The following is a 14446-nucleotide window of genomic DNA, read 5'->3' on the forward strand; positions in this document are numbered from 1 at the left end:
TAACTGACCGGAAACCTTCAAACATATTGCCTACTAAGCTGTTAAGTACGGAGGGATCCTCCATTAGGTTTTGCTGGGAAAATTTCTGGTTCTGGAATTGAAGGTCCTATTTCGTTTTCGGTACAATCTTCCTGATAAAAGTTTCTGTTATTCACTTGCGCCATGTTCCATTTAATATATCATTCAGTTTTGAGCATTTAATGCATCTTTCAATATGGTTATCACACTTCTTGACAATATGCCTTTTAACGCCACATCATTTTTGATGCCTTTGCTCCACATATGAGCAGGATCGTAGAAAGGAAATCCTGTCCCAAAATGAGTTCGGATCCACTTACACTACCAAAAAGATCTAATTTCTTTCTAAATATTATACTATAAAGTCAAAGTCATTACTCTCAGTCCGATGGGATCAACCCCTTCCCCTCCTTTACTTGGGAAAAGAATGAATTTAACTGAACGAGCAAAATAGTAAGTTTATATGGAATTTGAATTAATTAATTGCTCTTTTTGGATGGAAAGTTGCTTATTTCAACCTTGATTCCACGGAGCATTTTCTATGGAAATTTTCCTCTGCTCGCCAACCTCATTACCTAATTATCGGATTGATAAGTCACGCCTGTTCAAATTTGCTGGTTGTGATTATGATGTTTTTCCAAAAACTTCTAGCGCATATTGTTACACACACCCATACCAATGTTACAGTTATTTTTGATAGCATTCCTTTACGTTGTAATTAAAAAGTTGATATTTAAAATCGCATTCTCGCCCAAGGAATAACTGTCTACATCTCATAATGCTCAGTGAAATATATGATTGCCATTCACCCCTTGGTGGTCTCTCGCGGTCACCTGAAATGCCCTTCAGTTCCCCCCACGACTTCCCGAGACGGTCGTACTCCCTTCTACTGCTCTGCGCCGAGCGCCGTTAGGGCGACCCAACCGTGGGTCATCTTGGGAGAGTGGATTTCACTGCATAGCGTAGCCAGCAATGCCTCACTTTCGTCTTTCGATCACAAGCTCGTACGAGTGCTAAGTCTGCGCGCCACCAAGTTGTTCATTTCAGATAATGTTAGGTCAACGTACTCCCATGATATGAAGCAGACAGGTGTTGACGAAGGCTTGAAGCTTTTGACTAACAGTGAAGTTCACTTTCCATATGCTAGTCTCATATAGAAACAGAACAACAAAAGAACGCTAGCACAGAACAGTCTCAACTTGATCTTAATGTTGAAATAACTGCACGTGTACAGAAATCTCCCTTATATTTCATCTGGAATCCGCGTTTCATCAGATATCATACATCAACCTAACCGAATATTTGAACCATTCTACTACTGTGCAATATCTTCTTTATTCGAGGACACTGCTTATTTCTGATGCTACCTCATCCAGCTACTTGTCAAATTGTATTGACCTACTTCCTTAATCCGAATTGATGATCTATCATTATGTTTCTGACGGTTAGATATAGCAATAGTTTCTGGAGTAGTAGTTTTTCTCACACCCTTAATAGGGTGGGAAGGCAGACCTTTCCATGCTCTTTCCAAGTATTGAATTTGCGTAATTATATTTAAAAAATAACGAAGTATCATGGGGGCTCTTACTGGCAGCTGTTTCAATGTAGAAGTGGTGAATGGTTGGTCTAATTGGAAGGGGATTGCAAGGTTGTCGAAAAATTGACGAGTTTTTAAGTACCACGCATTTTTGGAAAATGATAAAATGGAGATGACTATTGGAAAGCAATAAATAGTATTTGTAGGAAGGAATTATAAGATTGTAATTTATGCCACTACAAACTATGATTTGTACCACGGAATGTATGGGTGGTTTGTTATAGATTTATCTACGCGTACTCCTTCAGATTATTCTACGATGTTTATTGAATGTTATTTTTATTATTTCATTACAATTGAGGCAATTTACAATAACTTTTATCGGCACATTAAATAAATTATGTGATAAGTTACATATTAGCTGTTCGAAACTATTAGGTTTGACTTGGTAGTAGTTGTGAAGCCCCCCTTAAACTTCAGCTTTGGTTGACAAACGAATGGGACTTATAGGGGAAGATCCACTCCAAAAGAAGACTATAAAGAGGAATATTCTCTTTTTTTTTATAGGTGACCTATCTATTTCCATTTTTACCTTCGGTCAGCTAATTGATGAAGCCGTCAGATAGATTTCTTCTGATGATTCCTTTGTGGGGAAAAAGTCATTCACATAGTCTCTTCCTTCTCATTGCTATTGTTTACCGTACTTTATTTTGAATAACACCGTTCTTTAATTTCGTTATAATCACACTCAATATTGTGCAAATGATAGGACAAGCGCAAAGCCGAGCCTAGTCATCCATTACAACCGTGTTTCTAACATGGAGTAACGAGATCGGGAGGCTGATGTTCAACTAACTCAATCATCGTTTCCTTCGCGTTCCACTATCTACGATAACTTGAAACCAATCTCCGTCACAAGTCTCAAATTGGAAATATTCCTTCCCAATCTGTTTTACATCTCAAAACTTTTCCCATGTCTTTGCCATTATCTAGGTGTCAATCTACATTGTTGTTTGGGGAATTTTTCTTATGTGACGGTTTCCAAAAATCGATTTTTCTTTTATATATATTCTGAAAGCAGAATATATTGGAATTATATTACAATTTTTGACCCAAAATTAAAATATTTACCCAATTACAGCAAACAGAAGAGCACATGGCGTGTTAAGATGCATATAAAACGAAAACTTTAAACCGCCTTAATAGTCATGTAGACCTTAAATTTCGGTTTTAACTTTTTGAAAAACATTGTGGATTTTTCTTATATATAATTCACGGGAGAATATCATAATCTTAGTCGGATTGTTGATACAGTACAGTCAATGTGTTTGACTGTTTAAAGGCACCGTTCAGAGATTTTTCACAAACAGGCCTACGACGGCCATTGAAACAGTAGTAAATTTCGGCTTCTCGTTAGAGACTATATCAAATTTATTGTGATTAAGCCTGAATTTACAGCAAAGGCATAAGAGTCTGGTCAATACACATATATAACATATGACCCCATTAAAAAATTCGTCAAAGAAGTAATTCAAATTCAGGCATCCATTATACGTATTTAATATTAAATTGGAAAATTACACCATTTGCAGTTTTTAAATTTGGATATATAAAGAAAAGCAGAATAAGAAAGGGATTTATAAGCTCCTATTCAATTGAAATGAAGGCTGGTTCTCGACGTATTTATGAAAATTTCTGGTATTGAGAATTAATGATGCAATGAAATCATCCTAAAATGGATTCCTTCGATAATCTCAGGCTCTTTTTTGGCTTGAATAATTTTTCTTTTTCTCTCAACTAGAAAGCATCACTAAAAACTTATTAGTTCAAACAAAGAAGAAACCCGCGTTTTCATTATTTTAAGTAGTTTACTGTAATTTGTACTTTCATTTTTTGTGATTTATATTAATTTTTTTCTTACTTTAAGAAATAAAGAAAACGTATTCCAATTAACTTTTTTTGTCTCACTTCTCCTCGATGGAGTTATCAACTGGTAAGGTTCGTTATTCTTCATTAAACGGCCACTTTTCCAATTTTGTATACCAGAATTAGGTACCTATAATATCAAATTGGATGTATCTAGACCTTTCAAAAGTATACAGCATACGCTTCTTTCATGCCTTTCGGTTTTCTATATCGACCCTAAATACGGATAAGAACGAACAAAGACAAGATTAGATAAGATTCGTGTTGTTCAGCAGATTACTGAAACTGATACAAGTTAGAAATTAATGTAAAAACAAAATCAATCTAAATTAAAACAAATTAGATAATGGTTGAATAATAAATTCGTTTTGTGCACATTACAGATGAACTGTGAACTGTAAATAGCAAAAAATGTCGTGATTGTTTTAAAAGTGAAAATATCTCTGTAGCTTTCTGTACATATTATACTCTATTTAATTCTTAAATTAAAAAATATTGAGTAACTCTATTATGTATAACTGCCAATAAGAAAACAAATGATAGGAAGGGATATGATGAGTTTGCGAGAATTAAAAAATAGTTACTAAACATTAAAAAGGTCTCAAGTATTTTATATGGATATAATAATGGAGTAATATTTCAGCTGTAATAATTGCATTGCTCTGGAGAGGATTTATAATACCAATACTGAATATTTTAGGGTTAGGCTAGCTAGAATTCTTCAAGTATTATTATATTGAACTATCAAAGGATAGTAGCAGCCCAGCTTGGTAATTAAAATGGAACCCAAAACCTGAGAAAACCTCGCTGAACCCCCAACAAAAGTTCTGCTACCAAACCCTATCACTACGCCCACATGATAATCGTTGGGAGCTATTCGTTAACGAAAAACTTTAGTCGGAGAAGGTTGAAAGCAAGTCTGCTGTCGTTAAAAACAGGACAAAAACTGAACTGCTAGTAACACTAGCTAACTATGAAAGAAATACTTGTTTGGTTTTTTGACTTGTTAAGGCTTTGTGTAAAACAAAACCTTATTAAAATCGATTCAATGTCTGTCTGTATCCGATTTATTCGGAAACGACTGAAACTATTGTTACGAAATTTGGTGAGAAAGTGTGGTCTATAAATCCCATTACATATGGGCGCCATTTTATGTCGAGTTTGAAGGGGGGATCCCCATACATGCGAAAAGGGAGTGTACAATTTTTTTTGCCGAACATGGTCATGAGGGGTATCAAATGAAAGGGCTTGGTTAGTACATTTTGAAACTGATCTTACTTCTAATACTAAGTGAAACATACAGGAATGAGGGCCCAAAGAGAGAGAACTTATCCAACCGAAAAAATCTGCATCTTCACGTGCGAAGTGGAAATGCCTGTAGATGCATTAGATCAATTTAGAAGTGTACATATATATGTATGCACAGTTTACGATAGTAGGCAATTTTTGTTTGTTTAGGATGAGTATAATGTTTGAGTCCTTAATACGAATGTACACGTGTATATATGTATATTTTGGAGTTTGGTAATATATAAAGGACTATTTCGCATTCTTAGCTACATATGAATGGAAAAACGTGCATAGAGAGCTCCTCACATAAGATGAACACAAAACCTTTATAAGCGTCCAGCTTCCGATATTCCAACTTGTCCCTTATTACTATGCTTCTTCTCTACTTCAATTGTTAAATACACAATAAGAAATGAAAAAAATACTCAATGTTAATAGCTAATGGGATGTTAGATCATCAGTCTTCAATGGAGTTCCAAGCATTTCAAATCACCATATTAACAAAATAAACCAACTGGAATGCTTATTTTCGTGCATATTGCAAAAACATCAGTGCAAGACATTGGTCTTATTGTATTGCAGGTACGAAAATTATGCAGCAGGGGCTCGAAACTGCTGCTTTTGGGAGCGAGCAAGAGAGTTCCCGGAAGTCGACATCCCGCAGCGCCTCGTTAGTGGATAATTCGTCATATTTAATTCTTTAATTGAAACCATACGAAAAGCTGATTCCTTCTAACGCATTTCCACGATCGCGACCTCATCTCTATTAGGGGAAAAAGGAAAAACTATTGGAAAGTTATCAGCGTGCAGAACATGAATCTAGAGTCTACAGAAGAGAATGATAAAAAACTTGCTTATTAAAAGTAAAATTGAGAAAGACGGAGACAAACTAAGGGCGATAAGTATTATGCTTGATACTCTTTATCGACCCGAAGTAAACATACACAAGTGCATCCAATTCATATTAAAAGACCCTGTCGAAAAGCAGCATAAGCAATTAAATTGCCCATATAGGTTTCCAGCAATCACTGGCACGAAGCCACCTGAACGGCCAAACATTGCTGCTACTTAAAAAGAACAAGCCCTCAAAAATCGGCTCCTAAAAATATCGGGAGCATTACCGATAGGGAGCGGCCTAATCTCGTTTCACTGGCATTTTGAGCCAAGCTAAGTGCTTCAGAGGACCAAAGGAAAGCAAACGAAGAATGGGCTATAGCCGTCGAACGAAGGCGGAAAGGCAATAGCACGAAGCTCTGGTCAGATATTACCCACTTTTTCCTAGTCGAGTATCTGCGGAAAGATCCCGGATTAAGAAATATAGGAGCTGCGTGGCTATTATAAGGAGGACACAAAAGGGTGATCTTCTTCTCCAGCCGAAAGGAACTACAGAACAGCAACCAATCGGGAATAATTTAGGAGAAGTGTGAAGTGTGTTAGTGGAGTATACAGACTTGGATGAGGCCACTACTAAAGGCGACTTTCATAGAGAACTAGTGAGTTAGCGCGATATACATGTACTGAAAAACTCTGCTGTAAAAAGAATTAGAAAGGCAAACGACGAAATGCAGGTAGTCAAATTCAGTTTGCTGACGGAATGAGCAAATAAAATGTGCCAAGTTTATAAGGCAAAAATTATATTAAATTATTATAAAATGCAGGCCATCAGGAAAGCTAATGTTTCTAGATGTCGAGAACATAATAATGTCACTAGGCCAAGAACATAAATGCTGTAATTATTAGTGAGCTCTACAAAGTATTGGGTAATTTTACTGGGCTGCAGATAAAACGGGTAACGCTTATATTTTATTACGGGCAAAGTAGATAGAATCGTGTGACGCAGAGGGAGGCTATTTGGTGGAACGAGAACATTAGTAGGTTAGGAGCCAAATGTGTGAAAGCGAGAAGAAAGTACCGGTGCAGCAATTGGATGGTGGACCCTACCTTTCATTTGATACATACGTACGTAGGAGAGAAAAATCTTTCTTTTATCCAAAAACATCATGTCACTCATGCGCGGGATTTGATAGTTTCCATATGTCCAATAAATTTTGTTTGATTTGTTTGATTGATTTAGCTGTTATCGAGAAAAAGAGTGTGACAGACAGATCATCGTCCTCTATGACACAACAACCGGTCTTAGGTCTAGGCCTGCCTTAGTAAGGAACTCCAAACATCCCGGTTTTGCGATTCTCACCGCCACCAGTAAAATTTGAACCGCGACTTTCCGTACGACAGCCTTGTGCTCTAACCACTCAGCTATCCAGAGTGTATTTTAAACCAATTGAAAAAATGGCGCGAAACAATTTTTAAACAGATATAATCCCTTAAGTTGTCAGTCGCATTGGTTGCGAGAGGGCATTATCGTGAATAATACGAGAAGTGCAGTGTAGTGTACACTGTGAAAAAATAACAACCATTATTATACCGTTAACGGTAAGCAATCTACAATGATAAACAGGTGAAGAACTGGAAAAAGCACTCCGCCAGGATTCGGGATCGTATAACATGCGCTGAGGTTCCACCCCTTGTGGACAATATGGCAAGCCACGGCAAAATGCTGAAACAAAGTGATGGTTGTAAGGGAAATCATCTTTACCATCAACGTGTTTAAATGGAGCAAAGCCGCTGGTTTTGACAGTCTTCCTCCGAACTTTTTGTGCAGTCCCTGCAGAGTTGCTACATTTTAAGTGCGACAACTGCATTAGAAAACGTCTCAAGCGCGTGATCGATCGCTTCACCTGTTTTTCGTCGATTTTTGGGTCTTTCGACAACGTGAAATGGAAGTGTATCTGGAATGCTCTTCACAGGAGGAATATTTTGAAGAAACTAATAGCTATTATCAGAGCGAGATATTTGGCCGCAAAATGTCAAAGAAAAATTCTAAGGAATTTGAAGTCTAAAGCGGAGTCTTCGAAGGTGCAACAAGATTGCACATATTTGGCTGCAAAAGGCCAAATGTGTGTCTGGACAGCTAAGCGGTTAGAGCACAAGGCTGTCATACGGAAGATCACGGTGCAAATCTCACTGGTGGCAATCGGACTTGTATCGTGATTTAACATCGGATACCAGTGGTCTCAGCTGTGAATGAGTACCTGAGTCGAATCGGTAATAATCTTAGATGAGCGCAATGCAGACCACATTGCCTCCTATAGCGTACCGCTACGATCTTGAATGAAGTGCTCCAATGCACTTCAAGGTCCTTATTAGTAATATAGTATTATTAAAATGTCACTTGCTGCATCGAAGTCTAAAGCGGATTCTTCAGATTTGACAAGATTGCTGCCGAACATTTTTCTTTTCTTTGTCGGTGACGAATCTCATGCTGTTTCGGCTGGAAGACGTAGTTGGATTTAATGGACGATGTCATATTTCCTCAAACAATTCATCTATGTTAATGACGTCTGTTTTCTTTCTCAGTAAGTCAGGGACCAAATAGCTCTAGATTTAGAGAAGTAGACAACCAGAGTTGAACTGAAGATAAACACCAACAAAACGAAGGTGTTTAGTCTGCGGGCTCGGAATAGACTTTCACCCCGGGCCCGGTTTCCTTTTCGTTGCAAATCCTCTTTCGCTCTTTTGCCCAAAATCTGGAAATACACCTCAACATTCTCTCTGAGTATGAATAGTTAGTGATTCCCATGGTTACTTAGAAGTTCATAGCTTTCATCAACACATGTCTGGGGAAAACTTTCCCAAAGCGTGGGGCAAATAGTGATTGAGTGTTGATCAGAAAACGAAAGTGGTGGAAAAATGAAAGTTTCTCGGGAATTATAGGGTACGTCCAAACATATTGTCAGAAACCGATTGTGGTAGCACGTATGAGTGGTTGCCGCGCTATGCCCTACATATAGGTTTGTGACAACCAGTCTCTAAGTCAAAAGTGTGTTCATAAACTATGGAAACCTGGATGTAAATCCATGGAGATGAGCTAAGAGTCCAACCGGTGAAGTATTGCGAAGTGTAGATATTTCAGAAAAGCTCTTTGCAATTATGCTTATCCTGGAAAAGTTTTCGGCCCAAATTATCTAGAAATGCTCGGAAAGCGAAAACTTTTCCAAATAGTGGAAGAAGCAGTTAATTATAAGATTCCGAAGTAGAACAGCCACTTTTAGTGTACTAATTGGAAGGGGAATTGGGTAATACCAACATACGCGAACATATGAATGAAATCATCAAGAAACAAATTTGATCGCAAGATTCATCCGTGCTGAACACACCAGTTATACGATAGCACTAACAGAGTGAATTTAGCGTGCTTCATGCATGAGCAGTAACTTATTAAAGCGCCATATAAAGGTGAATGGATCGGCGTGAAGCCCCAGATGTTGTGCGGGAGTAATATGCGTCGGAGATGAAGTCTGTCATCGATCCCAATTCACCATACGTTTCGAAATAACTTCCCTTTATAAAAATAAAATCCATCAATTCGGTTTCATAAAACTCTTCCATTTTAATTTTAAAAGAAACTTTAATTAATTTTTATTCCCAGGTGTAAATCAAATTATTGTTATTCGAAGGGGCCTCCAGATCGAAGAATTTTAATCCACGGAGAATTTCCATTCCTGCTGAAAGGAAGCAGTTCGGAGCAGCAAAGCAACCCCGTCTTGGTGGGGAACTCAACGGAAAGAAGCGGAAATGAAGAGAGAACTTAAAACTGAATATTCCAGAGGCTCGTTGGAATTTATTTGGATATAATACAGAACTGTTGTGTGCAGTTTCGTCTAGTGCCCGTACTTCTGGAATTCCCACTCTCGATTGTCGAGCGGACAGACTTGCCGTGTTTTCAGCCATCTCGAGATGCAGTGAAAGTGGAAGGCATGGTTGCACACGCCCCACGCTACTGTGCACTCTTCACTGGTCGCTGACGCCTGGTTTGCCTGACATTCAATGCAAAGGTCCATAATGTGATTACGGCAAATAGCGCAGTTGTCGACAACAATGTCTGTAATAGGAGAAATTGGTTAGCTTACCTCAAAGGCGAAATCAACCGCAAATCAAGACAAATGCGTAAGATTTCCGTTCATTGCGGAACTGCTAATGACAATTACGCCATTGCACCGTACTTCGCATTGCGTTCAAGGTTATGTTTATGCCGGAATTATGGCAGTCATTGCAATGACAATACTCACCCCAAGCCCACAAAGCAACGGCATTCCACTGAAAACGGGAAAAAGATTCACATTATTAGAAACAAACGTCGCAAATCACGCGTGCATTTTGCTGACTCACTTTTTTCACCTCGAAGCGTTTCTTTTCACCCTTGCTGCTGGATGAAGGCGCCTCGAACTCTTCGTCATCGACTTCCATTTCTCTTCTGATCCTGTTTTACGAGAACCTGACGATTTTATAGAATAATTTTTCAGGCTTATATAAATAAAAACAAACAAGTCTGATTAAAACCCCGCTCTCAAGTTTGGCTTGAAAGCGAAGAAAACTGTAGGAACTTACACAAACGCCACAAAGGATTTGATCGACAACGAACGACTTTTGACAGTTCGTAGTGTGAATGTTTTTTTATTTCATTGAATTGGAATGGAAAACAGGTTGATGGTTTGTATGGTATACGTTTACAGCGGTTTTTAGCGGTCGATTTGAATAAATACTGCTAGAGGATTTGACGGTGTTGAATTTTTATTAGGGAGCCCATTCAAGTTTTAGAAGAATGAGAAGTCACAAAGAGAAAATTGGTCGGTAGAGAAATAACGATTAACATAGTGTCACAGTTTTAGAGAATAAAAAAATTCGCGATTACTGGGTTTGAATCCCAGATTTTCATGAGTTTTATTGGTTGAATTGTGGCTTCAGAAATGTTTCTTTTCGTAGCTGGACTGCTACTTTATTTTTTGGTGAATATCTTATTATGAACGGGCATACACATACGATAATTAAACAAAAGAGTGGTTGTAAGTGGGTCGGCTCGTCTAAATCGTACTCCTCACTTTTCTTTGTTTAGGTTTGATCCGGTAGGAGCCGAGAAGTTTTAAATTGACCATCTAGCGTGGAATAAAGGCAGAGTAGAGATGAGCAAAAAGGAGACTCCGCAGTGTGATAAATACAAGCAAAGCAACGAAGTAAATGAGGACCCGTGCGATCTTGGGTATAAGCTTATCATCCGGAAAATCAACGTTAAGGGGAAGGGGACCATCAGCTGCCGTTCCAGTACTGCTCCAAAACCTCATCAGGAAGCGATCCGCGCTGCCGGTGGTTTCCGTTATGCAGGCTGTGGATGCGTTTCATCGAGCCGAGGCACACAGTCGTCAATCTCTACGGATAGTGCACCTCATAACGCTTGATGTTAGAAATGCCTTCAATTCAGTAAGGTGAACAGATATGCCAGCCACATTAGAAAACTGATTCCACGTGCCAAGCCATCTCTTGCGGATATTGAGGAATTATCTGAAAGATCGCTCCCTGCTCTACGAGGCGCTAGAGGGCCAGAGGAGAATGGAGATCACGTCAAGATTAGTACAGGGATCCATCTGGGCTTAGGAACTCTACTAACATAGTCTATTAAGACTCGATATGCCTGAAGAGTCGCACCTGGTCCGTTATGCAGACGACATTGCGGCACTAGTTGCCGGACGCACTGTTGGACAGGCGGAAAGCAGACTTCGCATATTGATTCCACGAGTAAGCGGATGGACTGCTCATGGTTTCAGCCTTGCGCTGGAAAAAATCGAAGTAATCATCTTGACCGGAAAGAGAATTCTGACCCTGCGTCTTATATCGATAGGCGAGTTGACTATAGAGTCAAAACTAGCTGTTAAATACCTTGGTTTAAAGTTCGACCCGAAGATGAGCTTCTTCGAACAAATCAAAGCAGTAGCGGCAGTGCTGCAGTTGGAGTCTCTACCTTGAGTCGGATTATTGCGAATGTTGGAAGTCCTATATCTATCAGGAGACGTCTTCTAATGGGAGCAAAGCAGTCCTTTCTGCTCTACGGCACGGGGTATGGGCTGTTGCCCTTAACAAGGGCATCGTAAGCGCTTTACCCAAGTGCAGAGGCACGGAGTTTTGCGAGTGGCGTCTGTATATGGCACTGTCTCAGAACCGGCTGTGATGGTGATCACAGGAGTGATCGCCGTTTCCCTCCTTGGTAAGGAGCGCAAAGCTATCAGCGGCAAAGGCGAAGATTTACGAGAGTTGATTGCCCCATTTACCGAGTGGTAACTCTTTTGAAAAAATGAGCCAGGAGGTAGATGGACTGGGCGGCTCATCGACAATTTAGATCCGTGGCTGAACCGAACACATGGTTCGATTGATTACTTCCTTACCTAACTATAAAGTGGGTATGGGGGTTTTTAGTTTCATTTGAAACAAGATTGGGAAGGTGCGATCTCCTGATTGTGTGTTCTGCAATGGAGTTGTGGACGACATCGAACACCGCTTTTTCTCTTGTGAAAAGAGGGGCGACTTTCGTCAGCAGGTTTATGTAGAGACTCTCTCCAGACAACATTGTCAGAGAGACGTTGAGAAGTATTAGTAGATAGAGTCATGTTGCGCATTATATTCGTGCTCTTTCTGTTGCGAAGAAGATTGAGCTCGACCGGGGGGCGGACGGGATGGCAAAGGGTTCCCTGAACTAACAATTCCCTTCCTCCTCCTCCTTCCGCTAGTGAAAGGTATTCCCTGACCTGAAGGCTCCCTAACCCGGGGAAGTGAAAGGGTGAGCCCAAAGTAATGTGTCAAACGGTTCCAGGCTAGTTCTTTGATGATAGAGATGTGTGTAGTTGGTAGTCCAACGGCGTACTGTTGCGGGAGTCCAACACTCTGTGCCCAAACGCATTCAACTACCCTATTCCAAAAAAACTATACAAAATATTCAACTGATCAATAGCGGATCGTCCTGCCGCATCACAAACCGCCGCGCAGGTACGGCATCGAACCGTTGTCTATTAATGTTGCTTTTTGGACATCGCCTTCTCAAGTTTTGCCGAAAGCTCGTGGAGTGATGTTTTTATGGAGTTACCTCTCTGAAAGGTATGCTGTATGCTTTGAAGCTTCCATTAAGTAATGTATTAGCTTGCCCGGAAAGTCCGCGCGGTATTTCAAACAAAATTCCACCGAAATTTTTGAAGTTAACAGTAATTTTGTTCTGTAATATGTACATTATTTTGTACAATGCTTTTCCATCTTTGTGGTAATTCTCAAATTCAAGCTATTATTATTGAGGTGTTGCAGAGAAGCAAAGTTTTTAACACAAAGGGATGTTTGCAGCGACCGCATGGATGAGGCAAAACATCTCAATCAAACTTCAAATATCCTGCATACTTGCATGAATTCTGGGGTTATTATGGTGAAAAGGGACGCCTTTCCTATTGATTAATTCCGGACATAGTTCTTTTCGAAAGCTTCATATCAGCTGTAGTTATCTGGGTTATTTCGCCCCTCATCTTAAATCCAGACAAAGTACTTGTTGTACCATGGTGGCTCAGATACCCTTTTCAGGATTAGTACCACATCCTCCCACGTATCGTTGAAGGGAGAACAGTACAGAGTCAATCATTCCTACTTTGGTCGGAAAAACTTAGCAGTAACTTTTTCTTAATTTGTTTGCACCGCTCACTGTTGTACTTGATATATTGATGTCGTCATAAAAGATCCTATCCCATCCCATCCCTCGGCTTCGATAATCTTGGCTGGAAATGAAGATTTAGCCATTGCCGATGGAGCCTTCTTTGTTGCTATTTGGATTTCCTACCGGTTTGCCCTTAGCCGTAGATGCCTCGAATGATCCTGTCCTTTTGACCTTGGTATAATTATAGAATTATGGTTTCCTCAGAGAGGTGTTGTCCGCAGGGAGGTAAGGATTGCTGATATAAAAGATCTGTCCCAGTTAGATTGTTTCCCAACTGCATAAGTGGCGATTCTGAATCTAGAGGTTCTCCATCGATGAGTTCAGGGTTGCCCTCTTATTTAGTGTGGGATCATCACGATCGAAGTTTAATATTTATTTTGTGTGGCTTTTCTTTTACCGAGGAAAGTAAGTCGTTAATAGCAGAGCTCCGTTTTTGCTAAGACAAGGTTAGTTGAAACTGGCGGTTGCTCGGAACCCAGAATTCGTGCTTAGCTTTACATACTAAACGGTCACTGCCAACCCTCTCCAACACCATCACCAAGAGATGTGGCGATTTAAATATCTCGGATCCATGTTATCAACCAATGGTTAACTGCATTATGAAATTTCTTCACGATTAGCGCAATCTGAATGAAGTGGCAGCATTTGCGGCAGTAGTGTCCGCCTTGTGCCCCTTTATGGTTTTGAGTGTTGCCCGACTATTAAATACAATGAATGATCCTCGTGGTCATGGAGACGAAGATGCCGTATTGGACTATTGGCGTAACACGCGATGATCACATCCGAAATGAGGGTAACCGCGGTCGATATGGGGTTCGACCGATCGTGGAAAAAATTGCGACAGAATAAAAGACCGCTTGAAACAACGAATGCTTGATACGCTGGATGGTGATTTGAAAGATTCACGACTGTATCCAGATTAGGCTTTTGGCAGAGCAAAATGGCCCAACCGATCAAGACGAGTCGGTCCTGTTTGTGAACGGGGCAAAAGCTGAAGAAGAAGAAGACCGAGAGAAGTGGCGAACTCTTTTTAAACGAAATGCTTGTTACAAACGGGACACAGGGTAAGAAAGAAGGTTCGATATCAGAACAACAGC

At 39.8% G+C, this 14446-nt stretch overlaps 1 protein-coding gene across 1 annotated transcript; it reads right to left on the reverse strand.

The window, feature by feature from the left end:
* Window positions 1-9196: 9196 nt before the first annotated feature.
* LOC119656903 (RING-box protein 1A) lies at window positions 9197-10372 on the reverse strand. Its single transcript, XM_038063587.1, has 4 exons — window positions 10220-10372; window positions 10001-10106; window positions 9901-9928; window positions 9197-9713 (listed from the first exon to the last, which is right to left on the reverse strand). Exons 2-4 carry the CDS (start codon window positions 10076-10078, stop codon window positions 9493-9495), a joined length of 327 nt encoding a protein of 108 aa, XP_037919515.1. The 5' UTR covers window positions 10079-10106; window positions 10220-10372; the 3' UTR covers window positions 9197-9492.
* Between the last annotated feature and the right edge of the window lie 4074 nt (window positions 10373-14446).

The sequence above is a fragment of the Hermetia illucens genome, chromosome 5 (assembly GCF_905115235.1).
Source record: "Hermetia illucens chromosome 5, iHerIll2.2.curated.20191125, whole genome shotgun sequence".
Lineage (NCBI taxonomy): Eukaryota > Metazoa > Arthropoda > Insecta > Diptera > Stratiomyidae > Hermetia > Hermetia illucens.